The 26,033-nt window shown below is 35.0% G+C and overlaps 1 protein-coding gene across 1 annotated transcript in view; it reads left to right on the top strand.

Moving 5' to 3' along the window:
- RSRC1 (arginine and serine rich coiled-coil 1) overlaps window positions 1-26,033 on the top strand; it is a 194,331-nt gene that overhangs the window by 3,936 nt on the left and 164,362 nt on the right. The window contains exon 3 of the mRNA XM_063306512.1: window positions 6,944-7,069. Coding sequence (XP_063162582.1) covers window positions 6,944-7,069 — 126 coding nt within the window. The remainder of the gene's footprint in view (window positions 1-6,943; window positions 7,070-26,033) is intronic.

Raw genomic sequence — 26,033 nt, 5'->3', positions numbered from 1 at the left:
TTGTAAGTCGGGCACAGTCATGTAATTTTTCACTTTATGATCACATTGCTTCACGACAGAGTTGCTGGTCCCAATTGTGGTCAGTAAGTGAGGACTACTTGTATTTCCAAAGTGAATTTTTTTCCTCGTGTATGTGTGTGTGTGTGTGTGCACGCATGCGTACATACCTTAAAATCATTCTTGATTCCTGGTGACTGCAGGAGTTTGCAGCAGATTTTTGGCAAAGATTTTTGGAAGTGGTCTCCCTTTCTTCCTAGGGCTGAGAGAGAGTGACTGTCCCAAACCAGGTGGCTTTGTGCCTTAGGCAGGATTAGAAGTCGTGGTCTCCTGCTTTCTAACCTGGTGCCTTAACCACTACAGCAAACTAGCTCCCTCTCTTTTTATTAGTGTGAACTAATACTGATAACACTGAGAGGACCAAACTATGGTTTCTATGCAATGGTGTTCCAAATGGAATTGTTCATCTCGGAGGTTTTCATTTTTCACCTGGAAGGGACCAATCTAAATATTTGGGGCATGTTTTAACAAACAACCCTGGAGTGCTTGGTTTAACTGTTTTTGGAAAAAATGTAGAATGTTTTGGAGATGAATCATTGCCATTTGCAGATTCAGGAGTTAAAGCTCTTCATTAAGGGGCGGAATAGAAAATTGTGCTGCCCCAAAGGAAGCAGAGCATTTTAAACTTTTTTTTTTTTACAGTGGTAGTTAACATTTCAAGTCATATTAGTATATATTACATTATTTCAGGTTAACTAAACCATAGCACTAATTGCATTTAGCTGAGTCTTTTGGCTTCTACATTTCTGATCTAAAGCTGGTTTAATACAGATTTTCCCCTATTTTAATCTAAAAAAATTAAAATTATTTTATTTATTATTTTAATCTGTTAGTATAGAACATCCTTTCTCAACCTTTTGACCTTGATGAACTTTTGAAATATTTTTCAAACCTTGGGGAACCCCTGCAGAATCAGGCTCAAATATAGGCCAGAAGTTACAATTATGATATTCGTTTCATATGTAGGCCTGTATATATGCATTAACAGTGTTCTTAAACTGAAAATAAAGAATAAAACTTAATTCTTTAATGTGAAGTTGCCCAAATTTGAAATATTTTTTAAAATAAATTGTGATCTCCCAGGGAACCCCTAGTGACCTCTTGTGGAACCCTAGGTTTCACGGAACCCTGGTTGAGAAACCCTTGTATAGAATCTGTATTTCATAATGAGATAACCTTTTAGAGAATTTATTTTTGCTTGCAAAACTATTGGAGAGAAGTTCTGGCACCTGAGGAAATTCATGTGGAATTGCCTCCTCTATGATCCGAAGAATTCATTGAATTGGTTCTGCTCATTGAGAATAACATTTGTGAAGGATAAATCCCTGCAGTTATCTGTCTCTGTCTCACATCTCCTTCCTAATAACTTGTGAGGCAAAAATTAGTTGTTGTGAGTGAAGAGGAAGGATCCTGTAATAGCTTGTCTTGGATATGTATGCCATGGCATAGCTAATCTGGGTACAGGGCTGCAACAGGGAAGGGCGGGAGAATGCTTGCAGAGGCTGGCTCTATTATAAGAACAGCACTTCACTTAAATACATTTGTTCTCTTATATCCTCTTCCAAATTTTATTACAGATTATTTTTAGCTCACCAAAATCTTCTAAATGCTTTTAATAGGAAAAGGATTTAGCATCTTTAGAAGAATGAGTCTAGCTGCATCATTTTCAATAGTTTGCAATTGAGAAGTGTCTCTAATCTGGAATCCATTCGAAAACTGGTTTTAAAAACTAGAACTAATCATATATGAGATATGTAATAAAAATGTTGAGGTTACAATTTATATGGGAAGACCTCCTGAATATTAATTAGGTCTACAAAGATAGACTGTATGTCCAATAATCCTGATAGATTATCCAGAAGATAATATTGGGGATATTTCATGTAATTTTAAAAGGGGAAAAAGGTTCTGCCCTCTGGAGACCTATTTCTTCCCATAGGAAATAGTGATAAGGATCAGTTCCAGGTAATCTTTAAAATCTGACTTAAAGCAGAAGGCTCATATGGTTAACTTGCTAACTCTGCCTGGAATATTTTGTCCCCTTCAGATAAATGAGTCTAAAGAACTAAGGTGGTCTAAGGTGACTGGGTCACTGTATTGGACTGGTTATGGAGCTGATGTGGAATTAAGATCCAGATTCAAATCCTTACTTGATTTTGTATCACATCGGTGACTTTGAGACAATTAGTCATCCCCAGCCCAGTTTTTTTCATTGTTGTGGGGATAGAATGATTCCCATATATACCATCTTGAACTCCCAAAGGAAAGGCATGATATAAATGTTATAAAGAATTAATAGTAGTGAAGTTAAATAATAATGATATTGTTGTTAAACTTAAGTTACTTCATTACTTTAGGAACATAAAATGTATTTAGACTGATATGTTAAAAAGTGCTTCAGGTTTTTAAAAATTCTTTTTAAAATAAAAGAAAGCCATTTCCCTGGTTTCAAAATTTTAAGAGTTTTAATGTTTCCAACCAATCCCATTTATTAAGAGGGTTTTACATGAAACTAAATCCCAAATGTGAATGTTTACCTACCAATATAATATCAAGAGGGAAACAGAAAGGAAGAAAGAGGAGTTGATCATCCTCTCCAAAGGCCTGGGCGAAGAACCAGATCTTTAAGGCCTTTCAAAATATCAGTAGGCTGGGAGCTGTTCGAATTTCAGGAGAACCTCATTCTAGAGGGCAGGTGCTGCTACAGAGAAGGTGCGCTTCTGGGGTCTCAATAGTGGAATTGTTTAATCAATGGAACTTGGAGCATGCCAACCCTGCCAGATCTGGTTGGGCAGATACTGTGGGAGACAGGTGGTCCCTCAGTAATCAGGGCCCATATCATGCTGTTATTGTTTTTATTGTTGTGTGAGCTGTCCAGAGTCCTGTTTCTTAAGATGGGCAGCCATTTAAGTTTTATAAATAAATAAATAGGACAGAAATGAAACATTGCTTTAAAAACCAAATTATGACGTTTCTGTGGAAATCTGACTATAAAGTTGAGCTGTATCTGAGCAGGTGGAAGAATTCCAGATCTAACTCCTTTGTGATCAGATCCATCTGTTTTGTTTTTCTTTTCACCTGTATGCTCTATTTGGTTTGCTTGATGCCCAATCTACATATTTAGCTCAGTTTTCAGCCCTCTTTTTAAAACATTCCTATTTATTTGTTGACTGTTAGGCATGATAATAGTACCTAAGTATCATTTTCATTATATTAGCTGCTATTTATTTATTTATTTGTTTATATTTCAAATTTAGTCACCACCCATCTCACTCAAAGAGCGACTCTGTGTGGTTTACAATAAAACAAGAATAAATAGTCGTTAAAATACAATAAAACAATATTCTTAAATAAAAATTATAGTCCAAGATGTATTGTAGATGTTAAAAACTTCTTAATTTATGGGAGCATCTTCAGGATGCTGACCACCACCAGGGTTAGTTACCCCTCTTCATGCCCCACGCGAAATGGCAGAGCCAGTTCTTCACCCCTTTCCTGAACATAATACCATTCTTTTATGTTCAGGGAAGCATACTTTTTCTAGTGGTTGCCAAATTCTTCTTAGATAATGTCACAAGCCATCATCCTCATCACCTCTTCAGACTCTGTTCAACTGACTTCTAACTCTAAGTGATAGTGAATGATTTTAATCAGTGAAATGCTCCACTAACAAATCGTAATTTCTCTAATAGGTTTTCCAACCTATCATTTTGGATCAATTTTTAAAATGCTGCTGGATGGCACTCTGCAGATGCAATAAGGGCAGAAAAGTCTGTGTGTTTTGCTGTCATTACTGCCATAACGCAGGCTTGAACTTGGACATGCACTCATCCAGTAGGATTTTACTGCTCATCTTCTGCCAGGATCGGTCCAGGCATTTTTTCTGGTGCTTCATCTGATGGAATTCCACAGTGAACTGAGGAGCTGTCTGAGATCACCAAACAGGGAGAGGTTCTGGTGGAGCATTTCACAATGTTTTCTCACTTACTCAAATATTGTAAGAAAATGTTTATCATCCAATGTTCTCTCCAGTTCCAGTATGGAAATTTTATCAGTAACAAAATTTGGACTTTATATCCTAAAGAGAGAGAGAGAAAATTGGAAAATATTATTTCCAATTTTTCTCAGTATTCTCTCCACAAAAAAGAAATACTGCTTTTTTGTCATTGCTACACAATTTCCATTGCTTCAGAATATGCTATATGAGTTTCAAATATTTATTTCTTGAGGATATATCAAGGATGGCTATACCTGATTAGTAAGTTAGTTAAATTTGTTTCTTTTCTTATAAGTGGTTTTATGTATTTTATGCAATAAAATAATTGAACACAGGCCATAATATTTGAAAAATAAGAAAAAGCATTCTGTGATGCTCACTTTTGTTTTTTTGATATGTACACCAATGTAGCTGTTTTTCTACACAGGCATTTGCGAAGCTCACGGCTTGCTTTGCTGGGTCAGAGGGCATACCCCTGCTACTTTCTCTGGAGATTATCACTCAACTTTCAGTGGTTTTGTTGTGGTGCTTCTACTAATTTTTTGCAAATAAAGTATCTCACATTTAGGCTGGTCTGGATGCCAGCCCTGATAACTTTGAATGGATAGATTAGGTTACTTTCAGGTTGTGACACTCAAGAATAGAGAGAAGCTGATGAAGGTAGTGCATTCTGTTACTTGGCATCTTGATCCCCTGCCCAGTTTGGCTTGAAACATTGAGCCCAGAAGTTACAGACATTCTTCAGTTAATATTATAAATGCCTACATCAGGGATGATAGGATGTCTCCTGATTTGAAGACATACATTACACCTCTTTTTAAGAACCTAATGCTAAATCGCTAGAAAATGACATTAGTTTTTAACCTTCTGTGTTAAAAAGGTGTGACTTCTTAGCTGCAGGCAATCTAAAATGTAGATTATTTGGACCTATTTCAAACTGCTTCAGAGCAGGAACTGAAATTGCATGTGCAGGTAAATATGGCCAGGGGAGTGTAATTTAGTTATTTTTGATCTTTTGGCTAGCTTAGAAGACTTGGGATAGAAGGCAGTGCTTTGCAAGTGCTTGAGTTCCCATTTCTTAGGTAGATTTCAGATATAGTTGCTGTTCCTTGAAACCAAGGTTATTATATGACATCCCTTCAAGCTTCATTTTATCCTTAAATAGACTCAATATCTATATGAAAATTAGGAGAGATGAAGAATTTTGGAACTGGGTGATAGTCATATGTGGACATCTAAATAGTGTATTTCTCCTGATCAAATGAGTTGAATGAAGGATAGTAATTTGAAATTGAATCCAGATAAGACATAGGTGCTTATTGTGAAGGGTCACTGTTTCAGGGAGGTGATTAATCTGTGTTCCAAATGTGATTAACTCCTCAAGAAGAAGGGATACATAGCTTTGTGAGATGAGAATGTTTTTGGAACTGAGTGGATTCCAAATTGAGGCAATGGTCAGGGGTGCCTTTAATTAGCTTCAGTATTCCCAGATTCAGGCAATACTTAGGAGCACCTTTTCTCAACTCTGTGAAAGAATATGGTCTTGAAACTGTGATATGCAAGATAAACTCCTGGCCTGTCTATGCCATGTGACGGCTGATCCCTCTCTAGCAGAAAGGCAAGTCCGAACTTGGCACACCTATTTTTAATAGTAACCCTCAAGCAACCGGAAACTACATTTATCCGGCATCTACCAATCCCCATGGGTGCTGGTTAACCAAGATTCTACCGTATGTAATTTTCTTCTCCCAAACTTTTGTAGAGTTTTATTCAGTTCCTCCTTAGTAAAGGGGACTGACCTCTCAGCTGGATTTTAAAAAACTAAATGCACCTGTTTAAACATATTTTTAATCATTGATACTTCTGCTTTTAATTTTAATATTTCTGGTTTATTGTTTTTATTATAAATTGCCATTACTTGGTGGCTTAGCAATTTTAATAAATAAATAAACAGCAATGAAATGAATATGACTAAAAAGAACAGAGGGGACAGGTAAAATAATTTAACAATTTCTGCCAAATTAAGTGTCTGCATAAACTAAAAAGCTCTAAGTGAAAGAACAGAAAGAGAATAGCTCATAGATCAGAGAGTTCTGTATGCTTGGCATTGCTACAGAGAAGAATTCATGTATATCCATCTGACGTGATTCACATAGTGTGGTACGGTGCTGGAGTATTTCCTCAGTTTTCAAAGAACAGGTAGAGTTGTGCTGCAGGACAAACCAAGGTGATTTCAAAGTTAAAATACAAAAGTATGATAGAACTATTTGCAAATTTATCCAAAGTGAAACTAATAAAACTGAAAAGTAATAAATCACTCCAAAATCAAATTCAGTGAATTAAAATAAACAAAATAACAGTGTAGGGAAAAAATATCATAGTACTGAGCCTATCATTAGTGTCTTCTAAAAAGCAGGCAAAGGAGAACCACTTTCATCATGTACCTAAAGCTTAATAAAATAAATGCCAAGCAAAATCTTTGGATAGAGACTTTCCAAACTAGGACTCTACTTTTGAGAAAGCCATATCGCCTGTTGCTTTGAAGATAGAGACATTTGAAAAAAGGCTTATGAAGATTTTCAGTAAGTTTTTGTGCATATTTAGTCCAAAATTAGGGCAGTACTTATATAGACAGTTCAAAGATCACAAAGTAACAAACAAGCTTTTGAGTTGTCCAGAAGTCTTCTGGAATCTGTATATTGTTCTCATAGGTTGGATTTAGCCTAGGAAAGACATTTTAATGACTAGTTTTGCTTATTTTATCTATGTATATCTTGAGTGAATGCATGGTTTTTTTAACCATATTTACTATAATGACTAGCCTAGTTGGCTATGCAAAAAAATCATTACTAAGATTCATTCTGAGTTTTTTGTTGATATCTATCTGAGGCGAAGGCATCGATCTAGCAGCAGTTCTTCATATGGGTCCAAGAGAAAACGGAGCCATAGCCGATCAAGAGCACAAGGAAAATCATATCGGCCTCAGAGATCAAGATCAAAAAGCAGAACAAGAAGGTATGATAGTTCTGCCCTGGGAGAATGATTGACCAGATAACATGTTTTTCAGTTTGCATTCCCTAGTCTTAATATCCATGTTATGGTAATTAGTGATTTTATGTTAACTTCAAGATAATAAAGGTCACCACAAAAGGTTGAAGTACTTTGACTTTTGTACTTCTTATATTTCAGTTTAACTTGGAGTTCCTTTGTGTTATAACTGATGAAAATCTTGTAACATACAGACTTGATATAAGGCCAGTCTGGTTATGACATCTATTATATAAAGCACGTGGTGTTAGCGTATGTAGATGATATCAAGTTAACAAGTAATCATTATGTTGCAGGGTATTAACTGTTACTAAATGTATTCATTTGAGTATTTTGCTCAGGATAAAAGTAAAAAGTATTTACCATTACGCATAAGTAATTTGCATTAAAAAATAACATTTGGAGTTTTGTATGATATGAATAGAGTTATGGAACTCCAAATATTTTTTAAGCCTGAAATCCGCAATAAGTATATTAAAATAATGGTACCAAGTAATTTGTATGAAAACTGAAATTATGAAATCATTATAATCATATAAAATAAAGTATATGTGGTTGTTGCTTTTTTTTTAATCCATTCATTTGTATCTGAATCTCAGAGGCTGCATGGACAAGTCCCTGCAGTTTTCTTGGCAAGGTTTTTCAGAAGTGGTTTGCCATTGCCTCCTCCTTAGGGCTGAGAGAAAGTGACTGGCTCAAGATCACCCAGCTGGCTTTTCACCTAAGGCAGGGCAGAACTCACAGTCTCCTGGTTTCTAGCCTGATGCCTTAACCACTACACCAAACTGGCATTTTATAAATTACCTAAATCAGAAACGTTATTGAAGTTCTGCAGAATCATGGTCTTTCTTTATATTATTATTATTTCAGAAGAATAGCTAATAATATATACAAATAGAACTCTTTATTTTGAAAATATTCATTTTTATACAGTGTTTGAAGACTTGATGTATTTTTATGGCAATACAAGGATAGTAAGCACATGTTACACAAAATAGAGATGATTTTTAGTATTTACCATGAAGATTTCTGGAGGAACCAATTGCTGCAAGAGTGCAGTGATTATGAACAATGCAAAATGTCTGAGGATATTTTGTATCATAGGATTGATGAGATCCAGTTTTTGTATTCAAGAATTCAATATATTGTTTACTAAAAGCTTCTCTACAGTTTTATGGAGGAGAAGAAAAATCAGGGTAGAGTGCATTCAGTCTTCCAAACAGATTTTTAAGAATGCTTTTATGGGCATAAATTGGATAAATTGGATAAAAATCTAATCTTACAGGCTAGTCAGGAATTCCAGTGATTGCAGCAGTTGCAGACTTCTTAATTCATGCCCATAACTATATGGTAGCTATTTTCCTAGGGTGTGGTTTCCCTTGAGGCATTGAAATGTGAATGGGGTGAATTGGGCAGGAAGGATTTAGGATATATATTTCTTTGCTTATATGCTACTCAATTTCCAAAGATTCGGATCAGCTTTAAATAACAACACAAAAAATTATAATAAATCAAGAACTTAGCAAATGAAATCACGATGCATTACCATTTAAGGGTAGCAAAACATCCAATTTCCCCAAATGCTTTTCGGAAGGATGGAGATGATTGGCCTGCCATATGTTTGCAGTGTTAACACATGTACTGTAATTCAGCAACAGCATTAAAGAGAAGCAGTTTTCTTATACCTGTGTATCTATTATTAGGCATATGCAAATCCTTCAAAAATGTATTTTGTATGTCCTGCAGCATGTCCTGAAGCACCTTCTTCAAAGATGCATCTTTGATAATGGGTCTTGTTTCTGAGATGAGTGATTCCTGGCAAGAGAAGCACTCATGAGAACTGGGAAGAATGTTTAAAAGGTGCTTTGTAAGCCTGATCTAGAGGGTTTTAAACTGAATGTTGCAGGGCAAGAAAAAGAGAGCTTGGAAAATAGTACAATGCCAAGAACTGAGAACAAAACTGGGAGTGAACCCAAATACAGAAAAAGGTCAAGGTACATAACCTAAGGATTTTTCTTTGTATGTAAAGAATGTGGGGAAAGTAGAAAGAACTACAAGTCTTAATGCAGGGAGGCAAATATGACATAGCAAGCATTATTGATGGGACAAAACTCATAAGTAGAGGACAAGAACTTAGGGATAACACTTAATCAAAATCAATAGGCCAGACAAAAGGGAAGGAGATAATTTTGAGTCTGCCTGACTCTGTAGTGACCCTGAGCAGCTTACAAATAAAAATTAGAAGAAAACAAAGTATATAAAAAGAAAAAAGAAGACGACAACTAGTGGACTGGAAATGAAACCCCAATAATCCAAACAGCAAAAAAATTAACCAAAGGGGCTCTGGATAACACTCCTGATAACAGAACTTTTAATGAGGAGAGAAATAGTAATAATGGGAATTTTTTATTACTTGGCTATCTGTTGGAAAACCAACTCAGCTAGGACTTCAAGGTCCCAGAAATTCCTCTTGTTTCAGTAATTGTTTTATTTTCCAAAAGGTTCAACGGGATTGGCTCTCCTAGATATGATCCTAAACATTAGGGAAGAGCTGGTTGAACAGCTTGGAGAAGAGGAGACTATGGAGAGACATGATTGTTCTTCAAGTATCTAATGGGCTGTTTGTAAATAGGAGGCAGAATTGTTGGGAATTCTAGAAGACAGGGCAAGAAACAATGGGCTTAAATTACATTGAAGTATATTTTGATGAGATGTCAGGGGAAAAAAAAACTTTCTTACTCATTACTGCAATTAATTGTATTTATGAGATTGTATGTGCATCTGTGGTCTATAAATAGTGGCATATAAACAGGTTGAATGAGTTAATAAGCAGCTGTTTTTCAGAGTGAACGTTAGCCAATACATAATAAATATCAGTAACATTTTTCCTGATGTGGACCAAACCCTGTCTGTAGATGAGTAGTTGAAAGCAGTTATTTGTTTACCAATATCTTATGTCATTACAGATTGAATAGGTGTGTATTTTCAGCAGATACTTTATCATGTCCATTTGCTGTTTTCCTTGTCAGTTTTTATATTATTATTTTTTTGAAAAATATGTTTTAACTTACTTGTTTGAACCAAGTCCTAGCTTTATAAAAGCAAAATAAATTATAAATTCATTGAAATGGTCATATGGTACACACATTGCTGTGTTTATAGGTTTTGTTTTTTTGTGCTGTTGAGTTTTATGTTGGATAATTTGTCTTCCCATTCTTACATTCAGGCTATATAAATGGCTGTGTCCATTGATTAACATGCAGTATTGAATACCCAGCTTTATCTGCATTCTAGCCATGGAAAATTTAAGAGATTCAAACAGTGGAGAGAACAATTTGGGTGTTCAGTGAAAAGCCTTTTCTGATGAAAAATATGCTATTTTACTTATAGCCTGTCATATTGCTAAGGCTTCCCTAATTTAAAAAATAAATTTTCCCAGTTCAAACTTAGCCATCAAGAACTATTTAAAATAAGCTATCTCATTCTCCCCCCATCCCCCAACTCCCCCAAAAGTAGTTTGGGCTACTTTTATAAATGGGGTTTTAGTTCTGAGAGAAGGGAATTTCATATCTAAAGAAAAATTAAGAAATGAATTGTGTATCCCATCTATGTTCTCACAACAGGATAGAGTTGGCTAAATTTGAGGTGCGCAATTTGTGGCTCCACATATATAGGAAGCTATTGTCTCAACAGATTTGGTCAGATAATAGTTTATTTGAGTACAGAATGCTATATGGATTTAACGCCTATGCTTTGTTTACTTACATGAATGTGCCACATAACTGCCATGTATTTAGGTATTTTGACTTAAGAATTTTGATTCCACATTAAAAATCACGAGATGTTTCATTTGATATGTTTTTAAGGAGCTGTGTACCCACATTATGACATTTTTTTCTTACAGAAATTAGGATTATAAATTAAGACTAGTTAACTTCACAAAGTGGTAGGCCAGTAAATCATTCTCAGGCTGAAAACTCTTAATTATTACCTTCTGTGATTTAAGTATTTTTTATTTATTCTTTTATCCGAAGATGAATGTTTATATTGAAGTTATTTATTCTATTTTAATTGCAATCTGAATCAAGAATTGAGGTTCTCTAGTAATATTATAGATTTACAATTGTCTTTCAGCAAAACAGTGCAGTGCAAATGATGTAATACAAACTAAATTTCAGCAGAACAACCACATTTACATTAAATTAGAAATTTTAAAATAGATTTGGTTTGTTTTACTGAGTATTTGCTTAAGAATGTTTTGTTTTGCAATCTTTTTAAACATAATAATTCATCTGTGAAATACAGGAACATTGTCAGCAGAAAAATTGAAAGCAACAGCTCACTTTCTGAAACCACAGATATAGTGATATAAGAAATATTTCAGCTCTACAAAATTTAATAAATCATCCTATTTCCTAATTTGATCATATTAGATGCTGATGTGGAAGAAGCATTTCAAATGCCATCTCCTCATTAATATACATCAGTCTGGGGAATGGAATAGAATACTTATGTGGAGATGTGACAGTTAGTGTTTCTTAGTTTACTAAGTGGAACAGGTTGATGTGATACTGAGTGCTATTTGTCAATGTCTTGTTAAAATGGTTTGGGTCGAGTTATGGAGTCCAGAAAGACGGTGGCTGATAAATCAAATGTGGATTGAGTGGACAGGAGGCAGTGATTGATACTGTGACAGGATATGAAGAAAGGAATCTTGATACAAGCATGCACAATATTGAATATGAGAAGGAAAATGACCCTAGAGTATGGATATTATTCAAGGAAACGAGTTTAATAATATCAGTTTGAAATTATTGCCATGTGAAGATTAGGATGCCACAGTTCTTTTTATAATATTATGGATTTCTTGGATGGTATCATTACAATTCTGTATATAATATACATGCATATAGTACTGAATTATTCCTGCTAATATTTTAATTATTAGTTTGTATTAATTGTGGAAGTTTCATTCTTTATATACCATGTGAATGTTGTATTATTTAATTCTTTAAATTATCAAGGCTTTATTTGAATTAAAGCGACAATGTTGGAACAACATTAATCTTTTTAAATAATTTAAAGTTATTACTGTATTAACTTGTTTTTTAATTGCATAATTTATATAAAATATGCTAAGCGTAAAATTTATTATAGAAAGTATATTGAAAATGTATCAGTGAAAGCATTTGTTTTAATGTATTCAATGAAATTATGTGTTTTCCTGTTTGGCTGGTAAAACTTTATGACAATTATGTTATTGGATTGCTAGGATGTAGTGCAATACATCTATTATAAACCTTTCATGCCTCATTCCAATGTGTGTTATTATCCTGAAGGTTTAGAACTGACATTCTAAACTCTGTTAAAACATTTTCAGAGACATATAAACAAAACGTAACATTCAGAATATCTATTTAGAACTAACTTATGTGATTATTAGTACATTGATGATATCAGGATGGCATAAATTTGTGGTATTGAAGTTCATGGCATCTTCCCTTATACACTACAAATTTATGTTATATTTGACTAGTATTTTCTCCTGCTGTATGATATATTTCCTATATTAGGAAGTCAAAAAATACATGGCAAAAGCTTCGCCTGCCTTCGTTTTGCATATTCATTATTAGTTAAGATGCTAAAGGCAGTCTAAAATGTTTCAATATGACACAAATAGCATAAATCTAAAGTTTATTTTTTGTGTAACTAAAATAAATGATTCAAGTATTTTCCTATATAACTGTAATAATCTGTTTTAGTTACATCCTAAACTTTATGTGACATGACTGTTGAATTAATTAATGACATTAGGTTGTAGTTTCCTGCAAATGGTAAACTTGCAGGAGGTGTAAAGCTGTTCTGTCATATTTCTTGAATACAGAATGAAGTTTGGTAAACAATAATGTGTATGATTGGCAAATGAAAAAAAAACCCGAACTAATTGGATGTGATATCACACAAAAGTCACTGCCATTTTAGGCTATTTTAAGACCATTTCCATGATTCTGAAAGACCCAGTGTTACTCTAATTGCTGTAGTAAGTGTGTGTTTAATTTTTTTGAACATCAGACTGAAGAATGCTATCGACATGACAGAAAGAATTTATAAGAGAGGAATCAGAACAATGAAAGGTGAAAAAGTCAACCATATGTGCAGCAATTTGTGCTTTTGTCAAAACTGATGAATTTCAAACTTTTTTTCATTGAGGAGTAGCATTGTTATGAAATAACTGACAAGTTCAGAACAATATTAGTTTGAAGCATTATTGCATTTAATCTATAGCTGCAAGCTAATTGTGCCTCTGTATTAAAAAGAAACCTTTTGTCTCACACAGAATTACTTAGCATTAAAAACTCTTGTCTTTTAATAATATTTACTGATTTATCAAATTCCACTTCTACTGCGGAAGAGTTTTAAATATTTTTCCCCAAATATTAGCTTCTCAGATTATTTTCTGTGTTGTTTGTGAATGCAGTTCTAATGAATAAATTGTACTTGTCATTGCAAGAGCTTTGTTCAAGAAGCCACAATTTAAATAACCACAGTTGCTCATTCCTACCACTTTTGTATATTTGCATATTCCATCCTCCTGTGACTTGATCTTGTGACAAACTATCATTTCTTGCTGCATCTGAAAAGAATTAAACTGTGATTTGAAAAGCTATACATTTGCTTGCAAAGCATGATTGAATCCACTTTTGGTTTTCAAGCAGATTCATAGTTTGTTTGAGCTGTAGTTTGTCAAGTCCGAGTGTAATGCCAAGTTATGATGTGGTGCAAAAAAAGAACTACAGAAAAGGAATAGTCAATTATGAATTAAATGTCTTGTGTAATTCCAAGCTGAGTTTGACATTTTATTTCAATTTATAGTGGCTGATAACCCATTATAGGTGTTATGAGTCTATCCAAGTATTTATGTTCACATGCTGTTTTCTTTGCTTTAAGATACTTCATTAATGCACCCACTGACAAAAACGTTTGATACAATTCTATATTAAGTGGATTGAATCACACGTATGCATAAGGATTACAGCCAAATAAAAAATAGGAAACTCAGTATGACTAGAATCCAGAAGACATGTACTATATAGATGTGCATTTCAGCCTAACCACAGCATCCCTCCCTAAGGTCAGAGGTCTCTCTCGAGCCGAATTTCACAAGATCAGGAAGGAGAATCAGGAAATTAATTTCTCCCTCAGTATTGGATATTACAGTGTACATCCTGGGTAGCTGGTGTAGCACCTCAGGACAGCTAGTATGCCTAACAATATCTCCCCTGGCACCCCACCCCATTTGCATACCCCACCTAATGTTATATTACTTTTTAAAAATGAAAAAGAAAGTAAATGGAAAGCTAGCATATTGCAGAGCACTGGATTTTAGTAACATATTTATTTCCAAAAATGCTTTTTGGTTCCATGTAGAATTTGTAGGCATTCTTAGAAAGTAAAATAATGTTCAGTCCAGTATTTTGTTTGGAAGTGTTCCAACATAAAGAAAGCTGAAATGGTAGCAACATGTTTAGTGACTAGAGAAGAAGGATGGGATTAATTTAATTAATTTCCTTCTATTAAATGCCTGTTTTTTATTGCCTGCACTTATCATAACAAAAATTCTTATTTGCCAAAAAGGTTGGGGACTATATATTATGTTGCATATTCCTCCATTTCCTAACATGTACAGTATGTGCACATACATCCTGAGAGAATGCATCATTTAGCATCTTAGTTCTTAATAGATTACTTAAATAATCAGGTGGTCAGAGTACCCAGACTCGCTCTGTAAATATTCACACATCATAAATGAACAATCAGAAATATAATTTTCTTAAATTGCCTTAATTGAGAATGGGTAAATCATATTTTAAGCAAGTCTTAACGTGTATGACATAACGGATAGATGTGGATGGGCTTGAATCATACATGAAACTTGGATGAGTTGCTCCTTTCAGAATATTCACTTGCATCTATATTCATGCAATACTTAGTCCAACTTAAAGATTGCAAAAATGTGCATACTTGAAATGTCTAGATCTCTTCTTCAGGCAAGTATGTGTGTATATATGGTGATGGAGAGAACTAACTTAATACTGAAGTCATGATATCTTCTGGTTGAGAACCTTGAAGGAACAGGAAAGGAGATTGCAGATCTTTATTTTAGAATCTGGCTGCTGTTACGATTTATTTTTTATTAAGCAAATATTATATCAATTTATATAGGGCCACCCATTACCAGAGGAAGTCTTGGTAGAAAACTGTTTTTTAGAATTGCTGGAATGAAGAGGGAAATATATATACATAAAATATTTTATTTGTTTGTTAGTTTGTTTGTGGTATAGCGATAACCAGGTTTCACTCTACTAGTATTCCAGATTTTGTACATTGTTTGTGTTGATATTATCATATTTACAAGAAAAAAAATGGTTCTGAATCTGATGCCTCTTAAAGGAAGAGTAGGCAGGAAAAAAAACATAAAAATCCTGTGCAATGTCTAGCTTCTCAACCTTTTCAACATAAGATTGAAATCAATCCTGTATATTTTTCTTTCTCCAATAATTGTGTGCATGTGACATGTATGTATGTATGTATTTATTTGTCAAATTTATCTAACCGCCCAACTAATGGGAAGTGACTCTGGGCAGTGTATAATAATCAAATAAAAACAGTACATATAAAAAAAAAAGCATTAAAAATATAAAAATCATTAAAAAATTAATTAAAGCAGAAATATATACAGACCCCAGGCAGAGAGGGAATGCGTATATCCACCTCAATATTGGAGCCATCTCAACAGATCTCTGGTTCCCTAGCACCACCAGGCCTAGTGGCATAACCAGGTCTTGAGGGACTTCCAAAATGTCAGAAGGGGTAGAGTTAACTGAATATCGGTGGGGAGAATGTTCCATAAGGTGGGTACCATGGCAGAAAAGGCCCGCCCCCTGGGACACACCAAATGTAGGTCCCTGGCAGATGGTATCCACAGCATGCCCTCTCTGCCAGATCTAATGGGCTGGGCTGATGTAATCAGGGAGAGGCAGTCCCTCAGATAGCCCGGCCCCATGCCATGAAGGACTTTAAAGGTCAAAACCAGCACCTTGAATTGGGCCCGGAAGCAAACTGGCAATAAATGCAGCTCGTGAAGCAGAGATGTAATATGTGCTACCCTAGAGGCGCACATAACTGTCCAGGCTATTGCATTCTGCACCATCTGAATCTTCTTCAAGGGCATCCCCATGTAGAACGCATTACAGTAGTTCAATCTGGAGGTGACTAGGGCATGAGTGACTATGAGCAGAGCCTCCCGATCCAGGAATGGGCACAACCTGAAGCTGTGCAAAGGCCCTACTAGCCATGACTGCCACCTGCTCCTCGAGTAGGAGTCATGAGTCTAGAAGGACCTCCAGATTGTGCACTGGGTCTGTCTGGGGCAGTGTAACCCCATCCAGCACCAAAGATGGCATAGTCCTAGAACTAGTAAGCCCCAAAACCCAAAGCTCTCAGTCTTGCCAGGGTTCAGCTGAAGCCTGCTGTTCCCCATCCAGATCTTACAGCCTCCAAACACCAGGATAAGACATTCACGGCATCGCTTAATTGTCGGTATATGTATGTATGCTACAGTACTATCCTGTAATATTGTATTGAGTCCACTGGAGTTGGGCAGCTAATATATAATATAATCAATACAATACAATACAATACATAAATACTTCCATGCTAGCAAGAAGCCACAATCCAGAGCCAGGGCAAAAAAAGCATATTAATTATAATAAGGCATCTCATTTATAAAATTAACTGATATTTCCCTCTGCATTTGCTGACTGTTGTTTTTTTCAACACAACCACTCTCACAAACAGAGTGTTGTATGTACATGTACGTACATATGCATACAATATTTATTATATGAATTTATATAGCCACCCATCTTGCAATTATGACTTGGGCAGTGAACATAGGATGAAAAGCAATGAATAAAAAAATAATAAAAAATAACTATAAAGGACAATGACACAATAAAAACACAATGGCACTTGAAGGCAATCAGACTGGAACCACATAGCCACAGTCATGTCATTCCCCTTTTCTCCATCTGGCAGAAACAACAAAAGCAACAAAAGACACACACCCACACCCACACTGAGAAAAATAACAGGATAGAGACAGGGTAAAAGAAAGGCTAGCTATGCTGGGAAGAGAAAATTAAGGAGGCAACAAAACTGAATAGAGTTCAGATGAGGGAGGGAGGGAAGCAAGAAAGGTCTATAACTTAGGGTTTCTCCTGGTCTCACATTTACTGCTGAAGGGGCAAGTGGAGGCTGTGGCCAGGGGGAGCTTTAGCCAGTTTGGCTGGTGTGCTAGCTGTGACCGTGCCTGGAGCAGGAGGCTCGGGCAGCGGCAACTGATGTCCTCTCACCATGCATCCAGAGTAGCCTGCACCTTGTTTGGGGCTCTCTTTGAAAATCACTCCACAGAATCTCTTGCAGCTCTTACTATGTATGATGCAATGGGAATTTCATTGCCAGACTGCAACCAAATTGTTGATTAAAATTTTAGTTCATAAACTTAATTATAAAAGAAACATTTGAGAACATAAGAATCTTTTTGGTAGAGATAACCCAGTTTTAAAGTGATACACTGTTATTAACATATAACCAAAACTCAGCACAGGAATGAACAACCTTTTGTGTGGGGGAGCCTCACTTCAACTTTTTGCTGCTGGGCTGTGGCCAGTGGTATGACAATCACTTTTTGATAGAGCACTGAGTTTTCAAAAGTAAAAGCCCTCAACAGATTTGTACTCTGTGAATTTAATTCTTCAGGTTCAGTGATTTGACTCTCCAGCAGACTCACCTCACCTGCATTCTCACAGTTGTTCCAGCCAGCCATTTAGCCACACCCAGCTATTTGATGGGTATAACAGTGTCTTTAGCTGGCTAGTTTAGCTAGACCTTGACCTTTTCAGGAATGTGCCGATGTATAAAACCAGGTTAACCTATCTTGTCCTGTGCATGCTCTCAGGAAAAAAAAAGGGGGGAAGCTAACCCAGAGGAGGTGTGGGAGAGTGAGAAAATGAGAAAAGACTGCAATTGGACATGGAAGTGAGAACTGATGTCTAGGCAGTCTTTAGCAACAATAGTCAATAAATCCAGGTACCAGGACTGCAGGCCACAGTAAGTAACCACTGCTCTGCTAACCCCTGCTTGAAGCTTGGCTGGGGAGCTCAGCTTGATCCTCAGCAGCAGCCCTGCTAAGAGCTCATCTTGGAGCCTGATAGCAACTCTGCCCCACCATTTGATATGCATAAGGAACAACCAAATTGAGGCTGCACAAAATCCCAAAGTTGGGTAAGAAACTCTGAAGACAGGTAGACTCTGAAGTCTTTACTTGTAAGAACTTAGAGACAGAAGGGTCTTAGTAATCCAAAGTCCAAAGACCTGGTTACGTGGCTAGACCATCTCTCTAAAGTGGACATTTTTTAAAGTTGACATTCCCAGGATTGAAACATGCACTAAAGAACTTAATCTCCAATAATGCCATGTCAATGGATTCATGTCCTTAAAATTGTTAAAATGGTATCTACAGATCTGAGATTAAGGTTGATTCATCAAAAAGGTGTATTTAGGGGATATAGGACTGCACAGAGAATGTATTTGAAAGCTTGGGCATCAGATTTTCTGTGCTGGGAGGTGTAAAAAATTTGAGGGTTCACTGGCTCATATGATACAATCATGTGATCATTTGATATATTTTTGGAATAGTCTATATATAACTAGATTTATGGGAAAATCTCTAAATGTTAAAGATATTAATGTGATGTTGAACTATACCAAAGCTTTGGAATCTGGCTTTGGAATCAGGAATTATGATTGCATTGAGCATGGGGGGTGGCTAAAAGAATCATATTGAGAAGTTGGAAATGTGATATTATTTCAGATGTTAAGGAATGGTTATTTGAAATGTGGAAATCTGTTTTGGAAAAGACAATGTTTTCTACTAATCAATGGATGTGTTATTAAGGCACAGACTTTGTGATATTTTACCATAATATTTTGAATTGATTAAATTATAGCAGTATATTTATTAGAATAATGTAATATAGCTCTATTCATTAGTCAATTGGCCATATCAAAGTATTTATTAGTAAACCAGTGTCTATTGATAAGTATAATATACAAGGTAACTTTTCCTCATTTTTTCCTCTTTGGTTTTTTCTTTTTCTTTTGTTTTAATTTCTATTAATTTTTTTTCTTTAAAGGTTGTGTATGTTAAAAATGTAAAATAAAAACAGGTAAGCAGATATTAGTTACTCTACTTCCTGGTATACCTTTTTTTGCAAATTATACTCATCTTCTATGTCCTGTAAATGTATCTTTTAACTCCTCAACTGAAAGCTCACTATATATCTCCAGTGCTTTCCTAAGTTGCTTCTCATTTCTTTTTCTTATTGCAATGGTGTGTGTTTGTACTTTCCCGTATTTTATATTTGAGAAGTTTCCAGCACCCCCACCCCCACTCCTTTCGACATGAGGATTTCTGTACATGGAATCATACATAACGCTACTCTAAGGTTCTTGAAATTGGCTTTCCTGAAATATAGAATGTATGTATGAATGGGCTCCAGTTTCTATAGTATCTTGACTTCCAGGATAATGTGGTCATTTCCTTCTAAAGTTCCCACTACTTTTATCTCTTCAACCAACTTCCAATTCTTGCAAATCTATTTGGACATATAATTGTACAGCTCAGATCCGAAACAGATTGAAGAAAGTTTGTGACTTTTCCTCTGTTCAAAACAGAAAATAAGGTTGTAAATTACCATCTAATCAGGCTATTGAGCATTGTAAGGAATCTATATGCCAGACATCTGAATGGGAAACTGGCTAACTGGCTGTTGAAAACAATATTGTGACAGAGGAACAAACCAGTTTTAGTGAAGTGTGTTCAACATTAGAGTCCTACATTTGGCTGAAAAGTACCCTGCACACCCATATGGTAAACTTTGGCCCTTACTAATTTGAAGACAGTGTTCAGCTCAATCCCATGACATAGGCTGTGGGAGAAACTGTTTGCCTCATCTATTGATTGGCATTTTCTTATGCTAATGGTGTTATGTTTTATGTAGTTTATTGATTTGGACATTCATTGAACCACTATATAAACAGTCTTTAGTTTGCTAACTACCTCTAGATCAGTGAATAAGGTTATTACACTAAACCATGATTAAGCTTCCATTACTATAGTTTGGCATGTCATCTGAATTGAGCTATTGATTTAAAAGTGATTTATGTGTGCTATTTGGATGACTAATAATACATTTTCCAGTATTTCAGAAGTTACCAAACCCCAGAGTAGAACACAGTTATTCAATAACGTAATTCCACTTAATTATGTGGGGGAGATGGGCAGTGATATAAATTTAATAAATAATAATAATAATAATTATATAAGGTTGCTAAATGTCTCCAATTACATATTAAATGGTAAAATTCACTTGATGGCGAGGAAGTTGTTGGGTTTTGTTGTTGCTGTTGTCGTAAATAAGATGTCTTACAGCTTATTAAATTCACTTGCGCCTGGCACTTAGAATTTGATTCCTGTGCATATCAAATATATGTTAAAAGTTTATCTGTTAAAACAGTTAAGCTTTTTGGTAACAGATAAGAAAAAAAAATCCTTATGTAAGTTTCTTGAATTTTTTCCAAATTAGATTTTAAATGCCAATTAAGAAGTTGAATATATTAAAATAAAAGCAAATACATCCAAAATAGTTTCACCTTATGGCTAGTTAGGCCTTTTCTCTCAAAAGTAGAACCTTTGCTCTGAGCGTAGCTTTGAGAAAGATATTCAGCTTAATGAACACATTAATTAAAACCATAACTATTTATAAGATAATTAGAAACGCAGCATAGTAAACTGGGCTTTTCCTGTAATTAATCGAGGATTAATTACTGGAGGTAATGAAGTGGTTTTTTAAATGCATTAAGGTGAAGTACAGAGAATTGCAAGGCTTTGTGATAGCTGCATAATTATTTCAGACTGTTTGAGCATAGCTTATACGAGATCGCTAATAAGCATCATTGCATCATTATGTATGCACTTAAAAAGACTTACCACCAAAATGACTACCTAATTATTTCTAATTGACAGGACTCAATGTTGTCACTGAGCAGTTTGTAGCCATTTTAAGATTCATTTAACCATCCTTTGGGCCATATGATAGATAGAAAAGGCTTCAACTACACACTGGCCTTGACTGGTATCGTTAATCAGTTTTAGTGAGCTTCAGTTTGAAATGCTTTTGCTCATACAGAGGTCAAAACCTGAAGTAGTCCAAGCAAACTTTTCCTTTTGAAATCACTTTACTATATTCATTAGCAATTAGTAAAATAATTGTGTCTGTCACTGTATTTGGATTTCCATATCAGTAAGTATTCTTTCATCACTGCCTTCTCTTGTGCTATATTAGCTTCTCCAGGTACCAGTAATATTCTTCCAATAGATCCTTTAACAATTTCAGTGTAGTGGCATATGTTCCTATAGACTACTTTTATTCATTCATTTGTTAGCTTAAACAGTGCAATACATTTCAACACAATTATCTACTTTGTTCCCAATGGATTGCTGAGTAAAAGTTTCTACAGAAGGACAACATTTTAGGGCTTTCAAGAATAAGAAATTGGTCATCAAGCATTAAGAGTGGAAGTAAAAGGTGGTCAAACTGAATTCTGATGTTTATTCAAAGATAACTACTGTTAATAATGTTTATCCTTAGTTTGAATACTCTTTTGTACATACATGTAAGTGCTATTTTGTGTAAAGGATTAATATAAATGGCAGCTTCAAAAGATTTCTTCACAATGACCTGCTGTATAGTTGTTCTATTGTACTTTATTGGATTTAATATGACAGGCCATTAGGTGAGCATATGTAAAAGTTTTCAGTGTGTGTGTTGTCCTGCTTAACATAATCATGACCATCTGTAAGACCTTGTCAGGTTATGTAAGCCACATATTAAGCCGTAAAACACACAGCAGATTTAATAAATGAGTTCAGCATTATCCTTTCTGTTGTAATACATATTTAATGCTTAAATCATAAGGTTTAAACTATATGAACACTTCTAAGTAAATAGCAAAAATTTGCAAAGATACATCTGTCCTATTTGCTTTGTTAGTAGATTAAGCATCACAACCAATCTTTTTTCAGCAAATTCCTTAATTGCAGTTGTTTCCAACTTAGTGCTTATATTAGCCTACAAGTCCATCATGTTAGCCAATATGGCCTTCTACACATCTGGAGGCATCAGTTTTGGAAACACTATTCTATAAGAATGTATCTTGAGTACATCCTGTGGCCTACAAAAGTCATATTATGATCTGGATTGCATACTTTATTTAAAAGTATGCTTATGTTGCTATTCATTCAGGAATGTAATACTGATTAACAAATTTAATAGAATTATCATATAGTTTTATTCAAATTGAAACCCATCAGTAAACCACAACAATTTCTTAGGGACAGCAGCACAACTGAAGAAAGAAGCCATGTTGTTTATTCGTTTAGCCGCTTCCGACTCTTCGTGACTTCATGGACCAGCCCACGCCAGAGCTTCCTGTCGGTCGTCAACACCCCCAGCTCCCCCAGGGACGAGTCCGTCACCTCTAGAATATCATCCATCCATCTTGCCCTTGGTCGGCCCCTCTTCCTTTTGCCTTCCACTCTCCCTAGCATCAGCATCATTATAGTAAATATCCTAGGATATTTACTATAAATTTACTATAGGTTATTATGCAACTAATTGAGTTACTTCAAGGACCGTGTCTCCCCAATTGCTTCTACCTGCCCCATCCTTTTGCCTTCCACTCTCCCTAGCATCAGCATCATTATGGTAAATATCCTAGGATATTTACTATAAATTTACTATAGGTTATTATGCAACTAATTGAGTTACTTCAAGGACCGTGTCTCCCCAATTGCTTCTACCTGTCCCATCAGGTCCAGCAGGAGAAGCATGTTACAGGTCTCATGTTGTCATCTTACAAGACCCAGGAAGATAGCCTTTTCTGCCATGGCACCCACTCTGTGAGATCGGGTTGGCCCTGACCCTGCTGGCTTTTTAAAAGACCCTGAAATCATAGTTTTACCAGTGGGCATGGGGACCCAGGAGTGCAGTGGTACAGTGGCTGTATTAATTGTTTTGATGAATGGGATTACCTTGTCTGTGAGTTTTTAATTTTATGATGTTTTTTATATGCTTTTATATTGTTCTTTTTTTGTTTTTAAATTGTTGTATTTTTGTTTTGTTTTGTTTTTATATTTGTTTTGTTTGTGAGCTGCCCAGAGTCATATATATGAGGTGGGTGGCTATATACATTTGAATAATAAACGAACAAGCAATATTTTGTGTTCAGTTGAGCTGTGTTTGGGTGTGTGTGTGTGTGTGTATGTGTAAGTTTGTATATTGAGAGAATCCCCCAGGTATGTATAAATTGGTGAAAATTTCTGTTAGAGGGAATATACATGATTTAATATTTTAAAGTTTATTTTTTATAGGTATCATAGTGTTTAAATGAAAGCGGCAACTTTTTGCTCTGCTTGAGACTTTTGACAGTGTCGGGATGGATTTTGCTCTTAGTTTTATTGACTGTTCTATTTTTCAGTGCAAGAAATCCCACAGTGTATTTCTATTTTTCACCTTAATTGAATGATACGGTTGCAAAATTAATGGTACTATTCTTTGGTCACTTTGGGCTGGTCACTTACTCTCAACCCAACCCACTGCACAGGGTGGTTATTACAGGGAAGATGGGAGGAGGGAGCATTATGTATACCGAGTTGCACCATACAAAACAAAGGTGTGAAATAAATCTAATACAAGTAGGCGTTCTGATTAGTCACTGAGTAATAGTTTATAATTTCTGTGCAAAAGATAGTTGTATGGAACAGACGAAGGCAGAGGTCTGGCCAATGTATGTGTGCCATCCTCTAACTCTTCAAGCTGCCATATATTCAGGTGAAATTATAAAGAAAACTAGGATCAGAAGAATTAAATAGGATGTGAAAGAGAACTACTTGCCCTTCCTGAATTTTTTTGTTATTACTGGTGTATTACATAAGAAAGGTAGAGGCAGATGTACATTGAATAAATTGAACATTTAGTTGAATACTGTAAAATATGCAACTTTAAATATTTAACTGCTATTGCCTTCATGGTCTGTTTATGGGTGTCACAAGACACTTGCATGGCTATTATGGGAAACAGACAAAGGGATTTCTCATTAGGTGAATGCTCAATAATAGTAGACTGAGGTCTTGTTTTTGCTTGGAACTCTGTTAACTCTGTTATTTGAACAAAGCATTTGAACAAGGCAAGATATCACTGATGAGATTAAATAAGGGGACTGAGTTGGGGGAGCTATCCTAGGATGGATGGGTACTAGCAAATGAACTGTTCAATGTGCACCATGGAAACTATTAAAATATCTCTAGTTTCATTAATTTTTTAATGTGTTAAGTTTTGGCAAGCAAAGCACAGTAAATTATAGTGTGTTGTCAGAAATTATATAACATTTCATGTTGAATAGTCTACAAATTATATTTATTAAATATTCAACAATAAATCTGGATATGATTTTGAGAACTTCTAGTAAGGTTCCCATTAATAGTTAACTATCAGTTCTTTGGAAACTAATGTTAGATTTGATGGCTGGAATCAAGAAATGTATAAAATAAATGGACAAAAATTCATTTATGTAGATTTGGTGATGTAAAAGCTATTTATCTTAACAGTGTGATAAGTGTATTTTAACAATACTGTTGGTATGGAATATGGTTCATTAAATTAGCCACACACGTTTGATTTGTAACTTTCTTCTTCCCTACTCCAACCCAGATTCCACTGGTGTGCTAAGCATAGGTTATACAAAAATGGAGCCTCTTGAACCAAACTTGAATTCATTCAATACAATTAATTTTATATTGAACAATATGAGATAGCTGCAGAGACACTACTGAATAAAAAAAACAATTGTGCAATTCTGTCAGTGCTTCTTTTCTCTAACTGTTGCTGTCTAATTTTGAACTATTTTGTTCTTAATTAGAACATTTGTAATGACCATTATATGAAAACAGTGGTTGATATTTTGTTTAGTTTTAATTACTGATGCTAGTGTTAGACAAAGTGTTATTAATAGGTTTGGTTTTAAAAAATATAGCATACTAGAAATTTGGAAAACTTAAGCAATGCAATTGTTCCTGTTTTTAAGCGAGTTTAACTTTTTTACTTAATCTGTCCTCTACAACAGAGTAAGAAGAGGCTCCATCAATTTTTACCCTTCTGAAAACTGGAAATGTTAATGTTTTTTAAATTGTGGGATTTTTTAAAAGATTAAAGAGTGTTTTATTGTATTAGAGTAAGGTTGTTGGGTGAATGTTAAATGACACTGACCACATTTCCTACAGAACAATGAAAATTAGTAGTTTCACATTTTATTTAGGCTGATATTGCAGATGTAGTGTACATTTAATTAAGTGTAGTTTCCTTTTGGTTATGGTATGCGAATCTGTTTTTTGTCGCAAATTCTTTCTACTTTTACAGTTATCCACATGTTTTCTTTCACCATTTATGATCTTTTTCAAAGCAGCTCTATAAGGACTTAAATCACTTTAGTATGCAGCAAACAGTTCTTATTTGAACAATAAACGCCATTTTAAAAAGTCCTTAGATCTTCTGTCACTTCATAAATACAAATGTATAAAAATGTTATACAGTTGTAGTGCCTACCTGCTAATTAGATGCAGATTTTCTCAAACCTGTTTTAAAATCTGTTTTATTTATTTCAACTTGGTTAGTGTTTGGATTACATAAGGCTCTTGTGAAACCAATTATGCTTATGGAGCAGATGTTAAATTTACTGCAAGAGATTTTAC

The sequence above is a fragment of the Candoia aspera genome, chromosome 6, assembly GCF_035149785.1.
Source record: "Candoia aspera isolate rCanAsp1 chromosome 6, rCanAsp1.hap2, whole genome shotgun sequence".
Taxonomy (NCBI): Eukaryota; Metazoa; Chordata; class Lepidosauria; order Squamata; family Boidae; genus Candoia; species Candoia aspera.
Note: the sequence above shows the minus strand (reverse complement) of the source record. Positions and strands in the feature narration are given on the sequence as shown.